General features: G+C 56.4%; 1 protein-coding gene across 3 annotated transcripts; it reads right to left on the reverse strand.

The window, feature by feature from the left end:
- Positions 1 to 440: 440 nt before the first annotated feature.
- Positions 441 to 21193, reverse strand: CDC42EP4 (CDC42 effector protein 4). 3 transcript variants are annotated; one of them, XM_060645525.3, is made up of 2 exons: positions 21037 to 21193; positions 441 to 2748 (listed from the first exon to the last, which is right to left on the reverse strand). In XM_060645525.3, exon 2 carries the CDS (start codon positions 2634 to 2636, stop codon positions 1587 to 1589), a length of 1050 nt encoding a protein of 349 aa, XP_060501508.1. In that variant the 5' UTR covers positions 2637 to 2748; positions 21037 to 21193; the 3' UTR covers positions 441 to 1586. The 3 variants fall into 3 exon arrangements, with proteins under 3 accessions (XP_060501508.1, XP_060501510.1, XP_060501511.1); XM_060645527.3 differs by lacking the exon at positions 21037 to 21193 and adding an exon at positions 19968 to 20596; XM_060645528.3 differs by lacking the exon at positions 21037 to 21193 and adding an exon at positions 3998 to 5866.
- Between the last annotated feature and the right edge of the window lie 934 nt (positions 21194 to 22127).

Here is a 22127-nt window from a genome sequence, read left to right on the forward strand (position 1 = left end):
GGCAGCTGGTGGGGGCTGTAGGGCCCCTTCTGACTCCTCCCCTATGTGGGAGCCACACTACTGGAAACAGTACCAACAGGGCACCGGAATCAGGAACTGTCTGGATCAGGATCTGGCAACAAGCGGGAGAGGCTGCAGCAGTGACGCCCGCTAACCTTGGCCTGTCCCCTCCCTCCGCCGCGTACGAGGGGACAGGAGAAGGTGGGTCAGCTTGCTCCCAGGACAGGAAAATAATCATCAGTTCACCCTGGGGCACATGCCCAAGCTCCCACTCGACCTCCTTGGGCAGGGTTACAGGACCAAAGTGAAACGCTGGAATCTCAGAAGAACAACAAATAGTTTTTTTAGCATAAGTATGTCCCAAACATGGTGTGGGGCATACTTATACTACAAAAATTATCCTTTGTATGCCTGACATCCTAATTTATCTCCGTGTTCTGGTTTTGTTTTGTTTTATTGCTAAATCTGGCAATCCTCTATCCTTAGGGGCCTCAGAAGTGGGGGAGAGGGTTCTGCTGGCAGAAAAGGCCTAAAGGAAGGGGAAGTGGTCAGTGTGTGTGAGTGTGTGTGTGTGTGTGTGTGTGTGTGTGTATGGGGGTGGGGAGTAACTCAGTCAAAAAAGCTTCTAGCTCTCCAAGAAATGATATATTAATTTTTTAAAAAATCCTTTTCCAGAAAATTTCTACACTGGCTGCCTGCAACTGTTAATAGCCATGGAGTGGGGCGGGAGGGGAAGGACACACACGCACGGACACCCACCCCATACAGTTCTAAATAAAGTCTGGAAGCACTTAGTATAAAGGTTTTCTAAAAGGATTTGATCTTCCATCTGGTAGCAGAGCTGTTAACACTGTTCCAGATATGCTCTGGAAGGATTTAAACAGGACAGGAGAACAAACAGATCGATAGGGGCCGAGCGAGTGCCCAGCCTGTTCCTAGTGTCATCCTGGAAAGGCCCCTTTTAGAAAATTCAGGAAGCCTGGGGCCTCCTTTCTTTCGTTCCCCATCCTGTTCTCCCCCCTGGAAGGGGCCGCGTTAGTGCACACATTCGGTCCGGCTTTGCTCCAAGGGGCTCCAGGCTCGCGGTGCAGGAGCCGGGAGCGGGGGGCCGGGGCGTGGGACCACCTTTCCTCCTGCCACACGGCCACCAGTCACAGCAGAAACACCAGGAGAGGAAAGGCGAGCCGAGCGTCCTTGGCCGAGGCACCGGGGCCGCTCCCGGACTGACCCGCCGCTGCTGCCCCACGAGGCGGGGACTTGGCTGACATGCGTCACCGTCTGAAGCCGGGCTGGAGGGAAGGGAGAACCGGTTCCTGCCGCAAGCACCCGGTCCAGCCCGCAGCACACGGGAGGGCTGGGTGCGCCAGGCAGCTGGGTGCCCACGCCACCTCCCTGTGTCCCCATTGGGGCCCCGGCCTCGCCAGCGCCCCACGTCCAGGACGGGAGACGTCCAGGGTCTGCGGTGGAAGCCAGGCTCCCGGCTGCCTTGCACAGGATGGGACGGGACAGGGAAGGGAAGGGGGTGGTGGTCTGGATGGGGGGAGGGGGCAGGGAGGAGACGGAGCCCCCCTCCCGCCTGGTGCCCCTCACACCCGGATCTCATCCTCCTCCTCCTCGTCCATGAAGGAGAACTCCTTGTCCTGCTGCCGGGGCAGCGCAGCCCGGGCCCTGTCGGGCCCCCGCGAGGCGGGGCTGCGCTCCTCCAGGATGCCCGAGGTGCAGCTGGACAGGGAGCTGCTGTCCCTCGTGGTGTGGCTGCCCTCGCTGCGGGCCGAGCCGGGGCTGGGGGCCGCCGCCCAGCCCTCGTCCTGGGGCAGGTCCCGGCCCGACGCGCCTTCTTGCTGCCTTGCCTGTGGAGGGGCCGCCGATGCCAGGGCCGGGGGAGCCCGGAGGGTGCTGCCTGTGGGGTCCCCGTCACGGTAACCGCCGCCCTCCTCCTCGGGGTCCCACTCCTCCTTGTCCATGATGCTGAGGACGTCGCCCAGCATGGAGGGGCCCAGGTCAATGTGGAACGACATGACCGACTCGGCGTGCTTGAGCCCCAGGCTGGCCTTGGGCACCACGGGCAGCTCCGTCAGGTCCCCGAAGGCCTGCTCGTCGAGGAGGGGGTCGGGGGAGTGGGGCGCGGTGGCCCCGTTCCGCCGGGGCGCCAGCTCCCCCTCGCCCGCCTCCTCCTGGCCGCCCTCCCCGGCGCTCGCCTTCTTCACGGGGCTGGACGACAGGCTCTTGGGCAGCTTGCCGGAGCCCTTCTCGGCGGCCTCCTTCTCGTTCAGCTGCGGCAGGGACATGGCGTTCTTGACGAACAGAGCCGAGTCCCGCAGGGAGCCCAGCATGTCCCTCTGCTCCCGGTCCCCCCTGGTCACCGACTGCGACCGCTTGCTGCCCCGGAACTTCCGGGACAGGAGGCCGCGTTTGGAGGACGAGGAGGCGGCCTGCTCCTCCAGGGACTCGCCGTCCAGCTCGCCGGCCTTGCTATTGAGGAAGGACGTGTCCCCGAAGGCGTCCCCCGCCCGGCCCACGTGCATGGTGTGCCGGAAGTCGCCCAGGGGGGCGCTGATCATCTCGGCCGTGAGGTCCACGCGGGAGCGGCGCTTGGAGTGAACCGAGCTCGACACCAGCTGCTTGAGGATGGGCATCTTGCCGGTGGGGGGAGGGGGGCGGGGGGGGCGGGCCTCCCAAGGCGGCAGGCGGGTCGGGGGTCAGATGTGAAGTCCGGCGGGCATAGGTGCCAAGGGGGAGATCATAGGGCTGCAAGAAGAGAACAGCAGGCAAAGGGTTAACCCGGGCTGGCCGCAGGGAGGGGCTGCTGCCCAAACCTCAGCTCTCCCACCAGAATGAAATCCTGTGAAAGAAGCCACCGGTGGGTGGCCTAAGCCTGCCTGATTCTTCACGCGCAGGCACTCGGGTTAGGTAGCCGTGTAGAGTTCAGGTAGCCACAGACACGCTTTCCCTGAACCAGAGAGAAGGACGATCCTTCTTTTGAAGGACAGCATGTCCCCCGACCAGGATGCCACCAGCGTGAACACAACCACGTTTAAGGCGGTAGAGATGCACAGGCGGTTCCGTGTGGCATTCTGGGAAAGAGCCTGGGTCCAGGACAGGACTCCCGCGGACAGCCGGGCTGGAGACACGCTCTAGGTTCTTCCTGCGGTCTGACCTCAGTCCCCGTGGAGGCAGTGGACACCTCAACCTGAGTCATGGTCCTCTGACGAGGGAGAGAACAGGATGGGCTCCGGAGAGACGCTGCCCGGCACCTCCACGTCTGTGGGCGGCCAGACTCGCTTTCTGAATCAGAACTGGGGCGGGGCCGCTGGGACCCACAAAACCAGCTCTCCAGCCTTCCAGTCCTTACTGGGTGTCCCACAAACGAGGACCCCGCCTGCGACCTCTCCACCGTGGGGCCAAGCTCTTTGCTGGACACTCACCCTGTGTCTCCTAGGGATGAAGACTAGAAAATTCTGGTCTCTTGAATCATTAAGGGTGCAGGAGGAGGGCAGGGACTAGACGGCCCGGCCCCCGAGATCTGCCGACCCCGGGGGGACAGTTAACCGGAACTGAAGATCAGCGAGGGGGGCCCCGGAGAGCCTGGGGCATCTGAAAGCTCCAGGTACCACCCATATAGCTCCTGGCAAGCACCAAGTTGAGGTCGACTGTTGGAGACAAACCAGTCCTTTTCCCTCTGGAGGGACCTGCCCCAAAGGCTAAACCCAGCAATGCAGGGCTGAGCAGGGCCGGAAGACGGACGGGATCCGACAAGGCGGGTGGGTAAGGGGTGATGGTGGCCGTAGTCTTGCCAACAAGACTTCATGGCGGGACCACTCTTCCCACTGCGAAGCGCGACCCGTGGGTGTCCCGCCGGTTTCTTCCTCACCCCCAGCTAGGCCGCCACATCCCACCTGGCCCCCGACGCCAGCCCAGCAGATCCCTGTTTCCCCTTCTGTCCCTCTCCAGACCATTCTTCACCTTTTCTCTAAAACAAAAGCCATCCAGGACTCACCGGTGCAGACCCCTCGATCTGGCGACCCGTCCCTGCCTCCCTCCTTCCTCCACGCCACTGCTTGCCGCTCCCCTACCTTTGCTCTCTGTCCTAGCCCTCTCTCAGCTTCTGCCTCCTGGACTCCAGGACTGGACACATGCAGGTCCCTGCTGGCACACCCTATCACCTGGCTCACTCAACGTCCTTCCGGGCCCGGCTGAGACGTCGCTTCTTCCGGGAAACCGTCCTTAGCCAGGGTGAACCCTCTCGGCCACCTCGCCTCCGGCCTCCCGGCACTCTGGATGTCCCCTCTCCCCGCAGGCACCGGCTACATCGTTCTATTCCTGCCAGCTGGGCTGTAATGTGCCCACTGGACCCTGAGCTTCCAGAGGGTTCCGACGGGGCCGACTCACCACTGAATCCCATCTAGCAATGGGTCTTCAAAGACCTGTTGAAAGGCAACACCTCCGTCCTGCCCTCCCCCATCTCCCTTTCTGCTTCCCAGTCCAGGGGCCGCGCTGGCTTCCCTTCAGCCTCTAGCCGGCTCCAGGGTTCCCGGCCGGCCTGACCCCTGTGTCCTCCAAACACCCCCCACAGCATTCTCAGTCTTTGTCCAGCTGCTGACGCCCAGTCTGACGGCTCCCCAACCATCAAGTGCCACCCCCCAAACCCCGCCCCAGGCAGTCATGCGACTGTCACTCCAGCAAACAAAGTTCTCTAGGACGGGAGGCAGGAGCCAGGCACCGGGGCACAGGTGACCTGGGCTGGGCTCAGAGCCAGGTGAGGACTCTCACTACCGCCAGTCAGCTCTCCCTCTTCCTGCCCCTTCTTCCCACCAACCCTCAGGCGAGTTAGCTCTCCCCATCCCTAACCTGAACCCTCTTCTCCTGCCCACGCCCTGGGACCTAACCTCTAAACAATCAGACACGGACCAGCGAGGCCAAGGATTGGCCAGCATTTTCTATAAAGGACCACAGACTAAAGATCTCTGGCTTTGGGGAAGATACTGTCTTTCCAGTAGGAGAGCAGCAACATACTGCATGGAAGCAAAGGGTATGGCTGTGTCCCAATAAAACTTTATATATAAAGACAAGTTGTGGGCCAGATTTGGCCCATGGGCCCCGGTTTTCTGACTCCAACTACATGAGAAGCACTGGCCTCAGGGTTATCCCCTCGCCACACTGCCCAGGAGAGTGTCAGCATATGTGACCTTCTGGGTCTGCCATGGGCTCCCAGGCAAACCTTTGGGGGAAAAGCTCTCTTTGGCTAAAAAAGACAAAGGGAGGCTGGGGTTGGTCTCAGACGTGTTAGGAACAGAAGGAAATCAAACCAGGTTTCTAATGAACGCTTGGTACCAGAGAATCCCTGAGCTTCTGCTGCCCCCAGGACACTGAGGCAACAATGGGAAAGGCTCACGTGTTCAAACGGCCTGCATTCGAACTCCTGCCTCTAGTCACAGAATCTTGGGATCTCAAAGAGCTGGGAGGGAAGGGACACCCAGAGCAGCTCCAGAAAACAGGTGTCACTGAAGCAAAGTCACTCATCCAGGTTTCTGCCCCAAACGGCAGAGCTGGGCGAGAAGCTGGCCTCCTGGTCCAGTGCTCTGCTCCAGACCTTTCTCTGGCCTTTGGTGGGTAGCATCCTTCACCAGCTACCTTTACCAATTGGACACCTCTCCTTGCGTCTGGGCCAGGAGAGTCCAGAAAAAGGAGGAGCCTAGCTGCTTCCTCAAGAAAGTTCCTGAACGATCCGAGAGTGTCAACACTTTGAACCAGATAATTCTTTGTGGTGGGGGCCATCCTGCACATGGTAGGATGTTTCACAGCACCCTTGCCTCTACCCACTAAATCCCAGCAGCATCCCTCCCCAGGTGTGACAACCAAAATGTCTCCGGACATACCAAGTGTCCCCTGGGGGGGTGCAAAAATGCCCCAGGTTGAGAATACAGCTAGGAAACTAAAGCTTATACTACTTACCAGATAAACAACAACAACAAAAAAAGGGGGGGTGGGCGGGTGGGAGACAGGATAGGGGGCACAAAGGGTCAGAACTGTGGGAACACAAGACACGCACTTCCAGAGTTCAGGGTTTCATTGTAACAGTAGGAATCCCCAGACCCAGTAGGCAACTTTAAGCGCTGTGGTTTCCCGATGGGAAGTGCTCCTGACAGAGAAAGGGGAACCACACACTCAACCGCCAAGGGCTCAGCAGAACCCGTGGAGTGGCTGGTGGCCACTCACAGGGATCTGGCATTCTGGCCACCAAGACTACAGGACAGGAGGGTCCCATCATGCCATCAGCCCCCCTTCTATCCTGGAGGGTAAAACAAAAAAAACAGGTAAGAGCGGCCAGCGGGGAAATCCACAGGCCAGGCCCGGGGCCCCAGCATCCTGCTGGGCCCTACACCCCCAGAAAGAAAGTAAGTCTGGCCGGTGCTGTGTGCTACTCATAGCCGCGCTCCCTGGGGGTGGGAATGAGGCTTTCCGTCTTATAAAACACCAAACCATCCCTCCAGTACCCAGCATGAAAGAGTCTGGAGACAGCTGGGGTCTCTGTGGAGTCACCTGCCATCCCACTGCCTAGCAATCCTGGGACGGGGCCAAGGTCTGGGTCTCTGGGATCCTAGAGCTCAGACTCGATGGGCCAGGCTTCAGGGCTGGTGAGAACCCTAAGCTCTGAACAGAGAGCGATGCGGGGGTGAGGAGATGGAACACTGAGGTTAGGGGCAAGCAGGTGGCCTGGGCCAGTCCTGGGGGCGGCAGGTCAGGAGGCCTGCGCTCCCACCCGGAAGGGGATCCTGCCAAAGAGAGCTGTGCCTTTGGCAGGGGGTGTTGCTAAGTGCCATGACTCAGCTCTGGGGATGTGGCTAAATAGGCTGCCTGATGACAAGGCGGCCACTCCCCACAGCCTGCCTGCCCGGGGCGGGGCACCACCACCCTGGCCCGAAGCCACAATTCCACTCTCCTGCCAGAGCAAAGGAAAAGGGAGCAGGGACTCACGGCTGTCCCTCACTCTCCCCAGCCTCTGATGGATCTAGATGCCTCTACCCTTTGGCCCCACCATCCCCAGAACATTCCTTCAAGGCAGGAGCAACGGACCCTCCCTGGAAAGCCAGGCCCCTGGTTGGTTTACACCAATCACGCTCCCAGCTCAGCTCTTCTTCTGGGACCCCGGAGGACAGCGCCTGCCTGGACCCCTCACCCATCCTTCCTGGCATGTTGCACACAGAGCACTGGCCTCCCAGATCAGCCAGTCAAGCAGCAACCAGACAGACAGAAGGACAGGCTGGACCAGTGCGCTCCAAACACCCAAGCGGTGGCTGGCTCCTGGCAGCCGGGCCAAGGCAGGCGAGAGACCCAAGTTCTCCTGGGGCGGCAAGGCTGGCCTCCCACTCTCGCAGCTGACCCGCAGCTCACCCTGCTTCACGGCACGCATGCTTCTACGCCCACCGTACTGCCATTGCCACCGGAGGCGCCTCTCCATCAACTCCCCTGAGTTGTTCTAACGCCCATCTGGGGCCAGCCCCAAGCATCACGGTGGAAAGCAAGGGGATATTTGGTGAAAGACAACCTCAGTCATGGCTTGGGATGGCGACAGGAGGCTGTGTTCATTTCATTCATTCATTCATTCATTCATTCATTCATTCATTCATATCCACCCATTTTCCCATACCTGTCTAGGCTCCGAAGACGGGACAGTGGAAATCTCAAGGTGGATAAGGCCCCGCCTTCCCAGGGGCAAGTCTGTAGTGAATATGGATGGGTGGGGAACAGCGCTGTATACACGCAAGTAAGACAGTCTCTCAAGTGCTTGGCGTCAAGAAAGGGGAGCAAGTGTGGGTGTCACGGGCCTGGGGGAGGCCCCTCTGAGGAAGGGGCTCTGTGAGCTGAGAACTGAATGGTGGAAAGGACACAGGCAGGTCAAGAGCAATCCAGGGAGGGAACAGCACGAGCACATCCCCAGGGGTGGGAAGAAGCTTGCGGAGCTTGAGGAACGGAACGGAAACCCAGGGGCCAAGGGCCAGGTCACACAGGCCCAGCCCCCTGAGGACCAGGTAGGAGTCTGGATGGCATTCTTGGTAGGAAAGGAAACAGATGGCAGTTCCCAAGCAGCACATGGTTGGTGCACAAGACGGCCGGCGCTGCAGAGCCCGGGGCAGAGGATGGGGGCCAGGAGACGGATGCGGCTACGGAGACAGACGGAGGAGGGCATAAGCGGGGCAGGGTTTGGAGGCAGTGACACCAGGAGTCGCTGAGGGCCCAGATGGGGGAAGAGAGGAAGGGCAGAATCAAAGACTCCAGGCCCCGGCCAAGCCCCAGAGGCCTTTTCCCCCGGCAGGTCTCACCTGCTGGGCTGCGGACCTTTCTCCCAGGGTGCAGCCAACACTCCACCACTAGGAAGAACTTAACTTTGCCCGAACAGGGGAGGCCTTCTGCCACACAGCCCCTGCCAGCCGGAGCAACACATGGAAGGGCCTTGTGCAAGTTCCTCGTAACACGGGCCACTCCTCTCCCTCCCTGAGAGGCTAGAGGCTCTGGCTTTTGAGGCCAGAGAGAGACTCGGTGCCCTCTGGAACATTCGGCAGCCTTCTCCTGCAAAGATAAGGAATCCCAGCGAAGGCACGAGACGGTTTAACTCCCAACAGTGGGACGGGGCTGACGGGCTGCTCGGTGAATGAACAGAACCGTGGACGCTTTGATCCACATTCTTACATAATGCAGGAGGAACGGCGGTGGGGGCGATGTTGTTATTTTAGCCGACTCTAGTACTATTTGGAATCTTTTACCTGCTTCACGCGCACTGCGAAAAGCCCTCGTATTTGTAAGTGTGCTGTTTGCACCAGGAAATGAAGAAGCACGGTCTTAAAATAATCTGGGCCTGAACAGCGACCAAAAAAAAAAAAAGCCCGGGATGGAAACGTGAAATACCACCGTTACCCACTCCTGTACCACTTGCCTATCCGTGTCAAATATCTCCTTAAAATCCCTGGGTATGGAGTGACCATACTCTCAGAGATGGTGAAGCCACATTAAGGGACTTAAGGGACACATGAAAGGACACATGAAGGGACTGCCCCCAAGTGTGGTCTTGGGGCAGGGGCAACTATGGCAGTTTCTTTAAATAATGGCTCTAAAATGATTATGACTGGGGCGCCTGGGTGGCTCAGTCGGTTAAGCGTCCGACTTCAGCTCAGGTCACGATCTCGCGGTCCGCGAGTTCGAGCCCCGCGTCGGGCTCTGGGCTGATGGCTCAGAGCCTGGAGCCTGCTTCCGCTTCTGTGTCTCCCTCTCTCTCTGCCCCTCCCCCATTCATGCTGTGTCTCTCTCTGTCTCAAAAATAAATAAACATTAAAAAAAATTTAAAAAAAAATTAAAAAAATAAAATGATTATGATTTAGCAACTGCCCTGTGGAACGATTTCAAAGCAGGAAAAAAAACCACACACGCAGATATGCATAGAAGCCTTATTTAGAATCACGAAAGGCTGGAAACAACCTAACGGCCAGGAATAAGGAAAGGGGTGTGAGGAGTAGGTCCTATTAACTCAAACGATTAACCTGCGAAAACCACGCTGCCACACGGGCAGCTGCTTCCCAAACGGCATTAAGGGGAAGGAGAAAGCAGGCAGAGCTCAGGCTTGTTCATACACAGCATTCACACGTCTACACGGAGAAAGGCTTAAAGGGCACACAGGGAAACTGAGGAATTAAGTTAGGCTTGAGTGGAAAACAGGCAATTTTTTTTGCTTTCTTTGATGTGGTATGCTGTTTTAATAATAATAATAATAATAATAATAATAATAATAATAGGGGCGCCTGGATGGCTCAGTTGGTTGAGCTTCCGTCCTGGGCTCAGGTCATGATCTCAAGGCTCGTGAGTTCGAACCCCGCATCAGGCTCTGTGCTGACAGCTCGGAGCCTGGAGCCTGCTTTGGATTCTGCGTCTCCCTCTCTCCGCCCCTCCCGTGCCCATGCTCTGTCTCTGTCTCTCTCTGTCTGTGAAAAATAAACAAACAAAAAAAAGGTAAGAAAAAATAATAGTCATAAAAATCCCAAAGCATCAATGGCTGATTAAGGAAAAGACAACTTCAAAACCAGCTTAAAACTGTCTGGTTCTCAGGGCCCAATACAAGGCACCGAGCTGGGGCTGGGTGAGGTGGGTCTCGGGTCCACTCTCTCTGCGCCAAAATCCCCCGCGGATGTCTGTTCTTTTTTCCTCCTCCCCCTCCCCCAAGCTAGACAGATTGTATTCAAAGTCATGGAGGAGAAAGTGGGCGACCTCCAGCAGCCCGGTGTCAGGGGAGACACGGAGATTAGGACTCCCCCGAAAGAGCTCGCTCCCCAACAGCTGCTTCCTGATGCCTGAGCCTCTTCAACTGAGCAGGAGATGAAAGGTAACAATCGCCACCCCCCCACCATCACCGTCACCGGAGACTGGCCAATTTCCAGTGTCACTAAAGCTCCAAGTTGGAGGCCAGCCTCCCACACAGGTGATCCCACAGTGGGACACTATCCGAGATGCCCGGGGCAGGTGAAAGTTCTGCTTCTGCTGCTCCTACAGCCCTAAGCTCAGCTCTTCCGGTGGCTGCACGGGAGCAGAGAAAAGGCTGGGGTCACACCGGGCAACCAGCACCCCAGTGCTCCCCCCCAAACGGTGGACCACCAAGCCACGTGTGGAAACAGCAACACTGTCTAAATGACAGAGTCTGGTGTCTGACGCATGCCAGGCATTGTCCTAAACCATGGGCCACTTGTGCCCCTCGCCCTGCAAGGAGGGTATCAAGATTGCCCCCCGTTTTACAGAAAGGGAAACTGAGGCTCAGACGGCGTGAGCCTCACCCAACAGGTCACTCTCACATCTACTTAAATGGTGACTTCAGCCCACTTCTGATGGGCGTTGGACCCATGGTTTTCTGTACGAGGTGATGCCTCCTGGCCTATTCAGATGTTCCCAGCTGAGAATGTGCCCGTGGAAGACAGGGGTGGGTGGGTAGGACGGCATCGGGAGGCTGCTTATCCAAGACCCTTGGAACCAAGACTCATTGGGACGGACTCTCTGTCAGAGATCTGCTCTCAGGGCTGGCTCAGATGCGGTCTTCCCTACTCAGGATCTCATTCCTGCTCCCTGCTCAGAGGAACCTCCCCGTGTTCTGATTCCCTGGGAAGGGGTGGGTGGGGGAAGAGACCAACCTGAAGCCCGAGCCAGGACTCCCCTGGCGTGTTTAGCAGCTCAGCACAAGGCCCCGCCTCCAACGTCCCTCCCTCCCGCTCCGCTCTAGTCCCCCTCGTGTCTCCTGGTAGTCCCAGCTGCCAAGAAGGAAGACCAGAACCAAGCTCCCTTCCTAAAACCTCCCAGGCTGGGGCCCTGTATTTGCTCCATCACCCCTGCCTGCCTGCCCATCCAGACCAGGCTCACTGGCCCATGGATGCCACTGCCCAGCCCCATGTGGGCAGATCCCACTTCCTGCTTCCTAGAAGAAAGGGAAAGTGAACAAGGGCCCAGTTTCAATACCTGCTTCCCAGAGATGCAAGTTACCTGTGCACTTTCCCAGCTTTCCCTGCTGGGTGAGCCCAGCCCAGCTAATGAGGATGCGAGGCTCTCGGCCGGAGCAGGGCTCACAAGGCGAACCCCACGTACTCCACACCAGAACTTCTCAGTGACTCCTGCCTTCTGCTGCCTCTCTAGGGCTATTAAATTATTTACAGCTATACCGTTCGGTGTGGCAGCACCAGCCTCACGTGGCTACAGAGCACCTGAAACGCGGGGAGTCCGAATTCACACGTGCTAAGGGGTAAAACAGACAATGGACTTCAAGATGCAAAATAGCTCATCCTATTTTTCTATTGGTTACATGTTAAAACGAGACTATTCTGAATATATTGGGTTAAATAATACATTAATATCACCTATCTCTTTTCACTTTTTAAAATATAGTTATTGGGGCACCTGGGTGGCTCAGTGGGTTAAGCGTCCCCAACGGTGGCTCAGGTCATGATCTCAGGGTTTGTGGGTTCCAGCCCCGCATCGGACTCTGTGCTGACAGCTCAGAGCCTGGAGCCTGCTTCGGATTCTGTGTCTCCCCCTCTCTCTGCCCCTCCCCTGCTCATGCTCTGTCTCAAAAACAAACATTAAAAAAAAATAAAAAGATAATAAAATACAGTTATTCAAAATGGAAATGAAATCTGAAACTCGCAAACCGTTCCTACTGGCTAGTGCTGATTGAGGCATTTTCCCTTTAGGACAAGGGCAGTACCTTCCACTGTAGGTAGATAAATAAAGCCAACCACTGTTCACCTTTGGGGGAAAATATTTACATGTTCATAAATAACGTCTGCGTTATTTTAATTTAAGTACTAAATTCCAAAATTTTACATCCAGTGGGCCGCTAACGAATGCTAGGTTGTTTCCATTTTATCCCAACTCTGTAACAAAAATCCTCTGGCTAAGTTTGCGCCAATCTTTATTTCCGGTCGAAAAGTAAGTTAAATTACTTCTGTGTCTTGTTGTGAACTCGTTCTCCAGAAGGTTCTACACACCAAGTTGCAGTTCCAGCAACACAGGAATATAGTGTCTGAGACCAGGTTCTGTGTCTTTAGTTGGAAACAACAAAAACAAGACAATCAGCACACTCACAAACTTGTCATTTGTATCTCCTTAATTATAAGGGAGGATGAGCATTTAAAAAGTGCATCATCGGCCTCTGTATCTTTCTCTTGGGAATTGCTTGTCGAAGCCTTTCGCCCAATTCTCCGGGGAAGGGGCTTCACCTTTTCAATGGATTTGTAGGACTTTTTAAAATATTAAAGCAGTTAAAATGTTCTTACCATCCTACATATTTCTGTAAGTTTATCACGCACCCGTTTGCAGCTGGGTGATTTTGTCTTCTTTTCCACAGAGTGCTCATTCATTTTTATATAGTCAAATTTGTTGCGTGGTTTTTGGCTTTAACACTATGAAGCAAAGACCTTCTCCACTTTTCAGTTTATGAAAATATCCACTTCCTCTACAACACCAGGTAGTATAATAATGAGCAACTACTCAGAGAGAAAAATACTGGAAGGAAATACAACAAAGTAAAGCTGCCTGTGGCTTATAAAATTGTGGGTTGTTTAAAATAGAAAAACGATTAAAATACAACAATGTTGTATGCACGTTACTGATTCCTTATAGGATTGTTATAAAATGTGGGTAAGGCATTAAAAGTTACCTTCACCAGATATTAAATTCTTTATTTACAGATACCCTTCCACTCATGAATCTATCTTGGGACTCCCCTTTTTGTCTTTTTTTTTTTTTTTTTAACTTTTTTAACGTTTATTTATTTTTGAGACAGAGAGAGACAGAGCATGAATGGGTGAGGGTCAGAGAGAGAGGGAGACACAGAATCTGAAACAGGCCCCAGGCTCTGAGCCATCAGCACAGAGCCCGACGCGGGGCTCGAACTCACGGACCGCGAGATCATGACCTGAGCCGAAGTCGGACGCTTAACCGACTGAGCCACCCAGGTGCCCCGGGACTCCCCTTTTTGTTTGCTGGTCTGCTGATTTCTAAACAGGTCTACACTGCCACTTTGTAAAACATTTTGAGCATCTAATAGGGGAATATCCCTACTTTAATTTTTTCCCTAAAATTTCCTTGCATTTTTTGTTCCTAACGTTGTTCCTCTTCCAGATGGACTTTAAAAATGGTAAGTCCCAAAAGAAATCCTACTGGGATTATGTTGGAATTGAAAGGACAGAAGAAATGAACTTGGGAAGAATGGACTTTATCACAACATCAAAGCTTCATAGCCATTTATTCAAATCTTTTGGATAATCTCCTTTATTAAATGTTCTAAGTCATACACATTCCTTGTGGTGTTTATCCCAGGTCATTCTGTGCCCTCTTGTCATTGTGAGTGGATTATGCTCCTCCCCCCTTTACCTAGCTGTATTTTCTGACTATTATAGCTGCTAAATGGGGACGCTAGTCTTTTCTTTTTTAATTTATATATATTTAATGTCCACGCTGCTAAACACACTTGACTATATACAAACCCACCTTTTCAACCCTAAGTTGTAGGAAATTCAAATTCGAATGAAGAATTTCTACAATTTCGCATCCAAATAAAGATGTGCCATAGGTGTTAAAAACACACTGGATTTCAAAGACTTTGTGTGATTAAGTAATGCAAAATGTCTTAATTTTTTATGATTATGTGGTGAAATGATATCTTTTTGATGTGTACACTCAGGTTAAACAAAACATTAAAATTAATTCCACCTGTCTTTAGTAAAAAAAAAATTTTTTTTAACATTTATTTATTTTTTGGGAGACAGAGATAGAGCATGAGTGGGACAGGAGCAGAGAGAGAGGGAGACACAGAATCCGAAGCAGGCTCCAGGCTCTGAGCTGTCAGCACAGAGCCTGATGCGGGGCTTGAACCCCTCGAACCATGAGATCATGCCTTGAGCTGAAGTCGGACGCTTAACCGATTGAGCCACCCAGATGCCTGTCTTTAGTTTTTTAAACTGTGCCTACTGGAAAACTGAAAATTACGTATGTGGCTGGCACGGTACCTCTCTCTATTGGCAGTGCTGATCTAGAGGGATCTCCACTGATCATGCATTAGGCTCACCACTGGATTCAGACATTCTCGTTCATTTCAGAGAACTGATAGTTTCTTACAGTTTATAAGAAAATGAAGCCAGTAACTTAGCCAGGTGAAGGTGCAGTAGGGAAAACACACTATAGCTTAGAAAATCTACCCTTTGACTGCTGGAAAACACAGAAGCAGCTGTCTAGGCTTGTGACAGAACTGTAGCAGAGCCTGGGCTCTAAGGCTGGGGCTGAGGACCCCACTCTGGGAAGTGCTATCCCAGCTCCCACCTGTGGATCTCAGGTGGCCCACGTGTCACCGGAAGTATGAGAAAGGGAACTCACATTCACTGAGCTCTTCCTCTGCACCAAGCAGCTGCTCTATCTTGGCTAAACTGCTTTTTTCCCCCCACTTTTTTAAATGTTTTCTTTATTTTTGAGAGAAAGAGAGTGCGAGCAGGGAAGGGGCAGAGAGAGAGGGAGACACAGAATCCGAAGACAGGCTTCAGGCTCTGAGCTGTCAGCACAGAGCAGGACGCGGTGCTTGAACTCACGAGCCGTGAGATCATGACCTCAGCTGAAGTTGGACATTTAACTGACTGAGCCACCCAGGCGCCCCTGTTTTTTTTTTTTTTTAACAACAAAACAAGTACTACCACTGTCCTGTGTTCTTTCCCACCATCCAAGGGACTTATCATCCCCATCTTACAGATAAGAAAGCTGAGGCTAAGAGACACCAATGCTCCACCAAGTCACGTACTTGCGAAGAACAGGGCTGAGAGAAGAGTCTCAGGATCCGCCTGGTTCTGAGGTTCTTCCCACTGTGGTTCTTCCCACTCCACCGTAAGGTGTGCAGGGGAGGGTCCTAAGTATTGCTGGGGCCCCGGCCTCTGAGATCTGAAGGTTCTGGATGCATGCACACGCACAGGATACACAGTTTTACATAGAATTCCAGGTTAAAATATTCCCAGCCTGGCCACTCCATTCTCCACCACCCCAGCGACAAGTACAGATAAATCCTGGGAAATACAGGGGCAACCGGCCATCCTCTCCACCGGGCTCCTTCACCTTGGTCTCTGCATCCACCTCCTTCCCGATCCCAGAACCGTGTGCTCTGGGCCAGGAGAGGGAGGCAGCGAAGGCAAGTGGGAGGAGGAAGGAGAAGGCCCCCCCACCCGCCCCCAACCTGGGGGTGAAAACAGCTCCGGGGTAAGAAAGGGAAGGCGTGCCCTGTGACCCAACGACGACGACGGGAAGCCAGGAAGCTGCAAAGCCGCTCAGGAGTTGAAGGAGTCAAGAGCCAGTGACTCCAGGATATCAGCAACTTTGCTTGTTTACGGGACTCTTCCTGGAAGCTTGTGTTTCCCCCCAGCCTGCCTCGGGACACAAGCAGCGGCTGCCATCACAGGGGGAAGAGCCAGGAGAGAAGGAAGAGGTGCCTGGTGGGGACCCCCTCTGCCTGAGCACCCAGGGCAGGTCTCCCCGAACCTGGGAGCGGCCCTAATGCTCCGCCCTCCAGCCCAGGCGCCTCACAAAGAAGCGGCTGGGCTTGAAATCAGATCTGCCAGGCCCTGTTTGGTTTCACTTCCCTTCTCCTGAGAGTCCACTGCTCAGCCGAGGAGTGGGGATCGAAAGACACTCGAGGCTCTCCAGAGGGTGGATCTGGACTCACTCCAGAGCGAGCTGGCAAATCTCCGTCTTGGCCCTGCTGGAGCACGCAGGGTGGAGGCGGAGAGCACGGACCCTGGAGCCAGACTCCCCACCGCAGCCCGGCCACACCGGGCACGTTACACGTGCCTCAGTTTCCCCGCACGCTTTCAAAGGGATTGGTGCCATTATGTACTTCCTAGCATTGCCATAAGGATTAAATAAGCTCGTGTAAGCAAGGCCCTCAGCGCAACAAGAGGCGAGCACTCACGTATTTGCTGTGAAGATGCTGTAATGTGCTCTCTCAGTGGATGCCCTATGCCCACGCCTCGAAAGGTAGCAGGAAAATTCCAGCATCCCCAGTGACACTCTGGCCAAGTTCAAAGACATCCACCTCCGGAGCCACCTGATGATACCCAATCCAAAAGGCTCCAGAGCTGACCCTTTTCAAGTCCTTGGCGGGGGGGGGGGGGGTCCCCAGGATGAAGTGTTGCAGGGGGAGGGGTCCTCCCAGCTTCTGAAGCCCAGAGATAGACTGCAGTCCCCACAGGCCGTGGATCGAGCCATCCAAGACTTGGCTCCGCTCGCCCTCTGGCTTCCTCCCTTCCTGACCTTTCACGATCCAGGATGAAGAGTCTGGCTTCTCTGGGACCAGACTTAAACTCTTGCTGATTTCAGCCTGATACGGGGGTGGGGGTGTGAGGCGAAGGTGGGATAAAAGAAACGCCTGCCGCTCCTCTCTAGGATGAGGGCCGGATAACTGAGGAATCTGGGGCACTGTGGGTGCCAGCGACAAATAATGCACAAAACCTCCACACGCTCCACCCCCCAATAAAATGCTCCCTGGTTCTCCGGACCTAATCCAACTCTCACTAAGGTATAGAAGCTATAGTGGAGCCCAGAGAAGCCTCCTTTTGTGTTCTCCCAGCCAGGGGCGCTAGTCCCCCTTTGATGCTCAAGGGCGATATTCTAAGGCATAAAGAAGGCTTGCAGGGAGTGGGCCCCTGGGGGAACAGACAAAGGAGGGGCAGGGAACAGAAGCCGGGACACAGAGCTTCCGTGGTCACCCTGGGAAGATCTGGAAGCTGGGGTCTGCAGCCCACATTTGGCCACTGCAAAAATGGCATGGTTCTGAGCAGACCTGGCCGCGCGAGACGCTGTCCCTGAGTATACACTCAGGGGTGTTTCTTGCCCTGGAACTGCTGCCTTTCAGAGGCCCCCGCTCCTGGGCTGAAGGAAAGAGGGGGAAATGCCAGCAGGGCAGCTCAGTCTCTGTGGAAGCCTTCCTTCACGAATGTGCCCCACACTGCCCTTGCCTGACCCCGAAGGGAGACCCTTCCCCAGCTCGGGAGGCGGAGTGGAGACTTCCGGTGCCCCTGTTCCTGGAAAAGGAGGGGTCTGGATGCCAGTGCTTGCCACCCTGGCATGGAGCCCCGAGCTGCAAGCCGGCAGTGCCTGGGGGAGACTCTGATGTACGTTTCTGGAAGGAAGCCCAAGGCTCCACAAGAGGCGTATTTTCAGCCGGAGCTTCGAGGACACACTGAGTGGGAATGTGGGAAACTAATAGCTTAGACTTCCTTCGCGATACTCTGCGAGCGAGCGAGGAAGGACCACATCCAGCCACACACCCGCACCCACACACACCCACACGTCCCTCCAGGTGTGACCATCCAGTTCCTCCAGAGAGGGCTGGCATGGGTCTGTCTCCTGCGGAACATCCCAGAAGTCTCCCCAGAGCAAGCCCTGCAGGACCCTCTGCCAGCTGGCTCCAAGGTTTGGTTCCTTTTCCCAAGGTTGAGGAAAAGCCTTCAGTACTTAGGTCAGAAGACCTAAGCTGGGGTCAGCCCTCTCTCAGCTTCCAGGGCAAGATTGCACAACCCCTGTTCCTCCGCCCCCAAGCCTTATCTCTGGCATCAACCCGGATCCTGTTCCTCCAAGGGACAGACTCCACCCTCCCCACCTAGGGCAAAGGAAGCTGGAGACAGGCAGAAATTCTCAGCTCTCTATTCCCACCCCAGAGAAGGGGAGAGTGACTGCGAGAGAGGGGGTGAGAGGGCGAGAGACGGGGTGAGAGGGCGAGAGAGGGGGTGAGAGGGAGAGAGAGGGAAAGAGAGGAGACAGAAAACAAGCAAGCCTGGCCAATATCAAACACCTTGCTGGCCACACCTGGGCACGGCCTGTCCTGGCCACAGAAATCAATCAACCACTCCAAAGGCGGAGGGGGTTGGAATCCCTGAACCAGAGCCAATCTGAGGCCCTGCTGGGAAAGCGCCTGACTTGTCAAGAAGGGTCTAAGATTCCTCTCCCAGGACGACATCTGTTGGGGCGGAGAAATCCTCCCACCCCACTTTTGTAGATAAGGCTCTCATTTGCTTGGGGCTCCCTGGGCTCCCGTCTTGTGAGGGCTGGACATTCAGTCTCCAAGAGGCAGGAGGACAGAAGTAGATCCGGGTTTGCACATCCACTTGGGATAAGCATCAGTGGGTGGGCATGTGTAAGGGAGAAAGGAAGGGAAAAAAAGAAGGGTCGAGAGAGGAAAAGGCAGATAAAGGACCCCAATAAAGGACGGAATGTTCCAAGTAGAGGCCTGAGCGAAGCAGTTTAACGGGGGTCTGTGAGCTCAGGGGGACATCAGAGGGGTTGAGATTCACCCCAAACCATCACGTCTTGGGTGCAGACTCCCTTGATCACACCAGCCCTCTCCCTGTCCCTGTGTGGGTCACCAGAACCCCTGGGAAGACCAGAACCCACTGGGATATCTCCCAAGGTTCACTGAAGCCCCAATTGTGGGAAGGAGCAGCTGTCCTCCAGGAGTGGTGGGCCAAAGTCCACATTTGGAGGAGATGAACCACACTAATCAGTAGTCACATGGGCAGCTCACACAGGGCAGCTGATAAAAGGTGGAGCCCACATGGCACCCCCCCACTCCTGGCAGGCTCCTAGCTACCACACAGGGCCGGAGCCTCACCACACTCCCCAGGACACCCCATTATTGCTCTGGGAGCCTTGGAGCCACCTAGAGGCCTGGATGGGCCCAGCCTGGGTCCAGAAAACTCCCCATTCCTGGGGAAAATCCACAGCTCAGTTCCCCCTTCCTTTGTGCCCTTTGTTCTCTTAAAATTCAGTCCATCCTGCTGGTGGTCCCCTCCTCCACCCCAGCCTCAGAAAGGGGGCGGAGGCGGCGGGGAGTTATTAGAAACCCAGACTGTTCGAAGAAGTTGCATTGCAGGAGGCCCTCCTGTAACTGGGCCCCTCATTGTTTACGCCGGCTGCACGGGGAAAGCTTTCTCTGGTCCAGATGGCTGCTGGGGTAAGGAAGACGGAGATCATCCCTCCAGCACCACGCACCCTCTAGAGAAGAGCCAGCAGGCTTCAGCAGCTAGGGGACCCTGTCCCCATTCAACTGCTCGGATACACACGAGCAAAGAATAGGCGCCGAGGATGCAGCTGAGGGCGTGGGAGCCAGTCAGATTGCAAAGGGTGAACAGAAAAGAAAAAGCATTGTATTTCCCCTCCATTCTCTCAGGGAGAGAAAGAAAACTTCCAAAGCCCAGGCTGCAGTATCTCTACGGGAAACACCAGGAATCTGGTTTGAGTTAACAGAGAGCACCCCTCCCCCAGACAGACACACACACACACACACACACACACACACACACACACACACACACACACACGGCTCAGTCCTCTCCCAGGAAGCCCGCCCAGCCGCAGCCCTCCAGCCCCGGCTCCCGGTTCCCATCCGGCTCTCCCCGTCGGACACTCACCGGCGGCGGCCCGGCCCGCAGGACAGCTGGTGGAGGACGCACCCGGGGCAGGGGCAGTTTTGTACCCCCGGCTGGGGGCGCTCCAGGGAGGGGGCGGAGCCAGAGACGGCCGACCGCAGCTCCACCGCCCCAAGCGGGCGATTAAATCATTAACCGACCGCTCGCGGCCGGCGGCCACGCCAGGAGCGCTCTGCCCCAGGCGCACCCGGCGCGCCGATCCCGCGCGTGGCCCCCTCCCAGGGCCGCCAGCTCGGCTGCTGCGCCCCACCCCGCCGGGAGGCACCGCGTCCGCTCCCGCCTCGGCCTCTCCCGCCTCTGCCTCCAGGTCTCCCGAGGAGGCGGGCGGGGCCGGAGCCCGGCTTTGGGGGGGGGGGGGGGGGCGGCGGCGGCTGGAAGGAGGTTGTATTTGTTTCCTCGGCCGTTCCCTTCCAGGCAGCTCCTTCCTTCTTTCCTCCCTCGCCGGGTGACACTGGGTGGCGTGTGCTGCAGCGTGTGTACGAGAGCGAGCGCGTGTGTGCACGCCTCCGCCACTACACGCGAAGAATTCGGTTTCTATTCACGGAGAACTCCGTGCGCACACACGCCCCCCTCGCGGAGACGGCGGGCGGCTCGCCGCGATTGTTGTGCCCCTGCCCATCCCGGCGCACGCCCTATTCCCGGGCCAGCGGGTGGACCTTTAAAGACGGGGACGACCCCCGCCCCGGTCCCACCCGCCCCAGCAGCGCCCTGGCCCGGACGCCGAATCCCGGTCTGGAGAGAGAAAATCGAGGCCGAACGCGGTTTTCCCGGCTCTCGGCCACCCCCTCCTCCCCAAAGCCCGCTCGGCTCGGACACGGGGTGCGCGGCTCCGGGTCCCAAGCACCCGGGCCGCCCCGCGCGCGCCCCGGCCCGGCCCTTCCACCCGGGGCCGGGCGCAGGAGTGGGGGTCTCTGAGCCCTCCTCCCCGCCCCTCGGCCCCCTGTCGCGGCGTCTTCCACGCTCTCCGCCCCCACCGGGGGCCTCGAGCCACCCCCCGCCCCCAGACCGAACCCACCCAGGCCTCGCAGGGCGCGGGCTGCTGGTCGCCTACCTGGGTCCCCACAGACGCGAGCGCCGGACCGGCGCGGCTGCGCTGTCCCCTCCGTGGGTTCTGCGCGGCGCCGGGGCTGGAGGCCCATGTCAGCGCCGGCGTCCGTTTCCCTCCGGCCCTCGGGCTCGCTGGGCGGCGAGCCGCTCGGACACTCCCCTTCCAGGCTCCTCCCGCGCCCTCCCTCCCGCGCCCTCGGCGCTGAAGTCACGGCGCCGCCTCAACCAATGGCGGCTGGGAACTCTCGCCCGGCCGCTCGGCCTCCTCGGTTCAAATCTGCGAGTCTGAGGCTGTCGGGGCTCCTCCAGGTGGGGCGGCCCGGGCCGGTGGGGTCCCGAGGGCCCCAGTGGTGACCAGGAACCAGTACCCACCCCCACCCCGCCCCCAACCTTCCGGGCCCGGCCCCGACGGGAGAAGGGAACCCGGGGTCTGCGTCCCCCGGGCCGTGGATTCGTCCCCGACCCTAACTGGAAACGAGAGGGGCGGGAAGGAGGCGGCCCGCCAGCCCCGTAGAGGGTGTCAGAGGGGTTTGGGCGGGGTGACCTGGCTTCGATCGGCTCGCTTTCCCAAGGTTTGTGCCCTTTGCCTCCCGGGTATCCGCGGAGGCTAAGTTCTGCTGCAGACGGACCTCGAGGACGACCAACTCCTGAGTCCCAGAGAAGCAGGCCTTGGGCTCCTTCTTTGAGAAACGGCTTCCGTTTGTAAATGATCCTTACCAAAGTAATAAACGCCAATGGTGAGATATTCCACAGGAAAGGGGACGGGGCACAAACTGAGAATTCCCTTGCTGTTAGCAGCTCCCTGGGTTTTAAAGGAAGTCAGGCGAGGGGCGCCTGGCTGGCTCATTCGGTGGAACCTGCCACTCTTGATCTCGGGGTTGTAAGTTTGAGACCCAAGGTGGGTGAAGAGATTACTTACAAATAAAAATCTTAAAGAAAAGAAAAAAAGTAAAGATAGAAAAATTAAAGCGAGTCAGGCAAAGGTGATGTAAACCACAGTTTAACCTTATCTGTCCAGAGAAAACTTAACCTGGTTCGCTGAGTCCCAGCACCCTGCCCCCTTCTTCCCTGCAATTTTAACACATTATTTTGTCT

The sequence above is a fragment of the Panthera onca genome, chromosome E1, assembly GCF_046562875.1.
Source record: "Panthera onca isolate mPanOnc1 chromosome E1, mPanOnc1 haplotype 2, whole genome shotgun sequence".
NCBI classification, from domain to species: Eukaryota; Metazoa; Chordata; class Mammalia; order Carnivora; family Felidae; genus Panthera; species Panthera onca.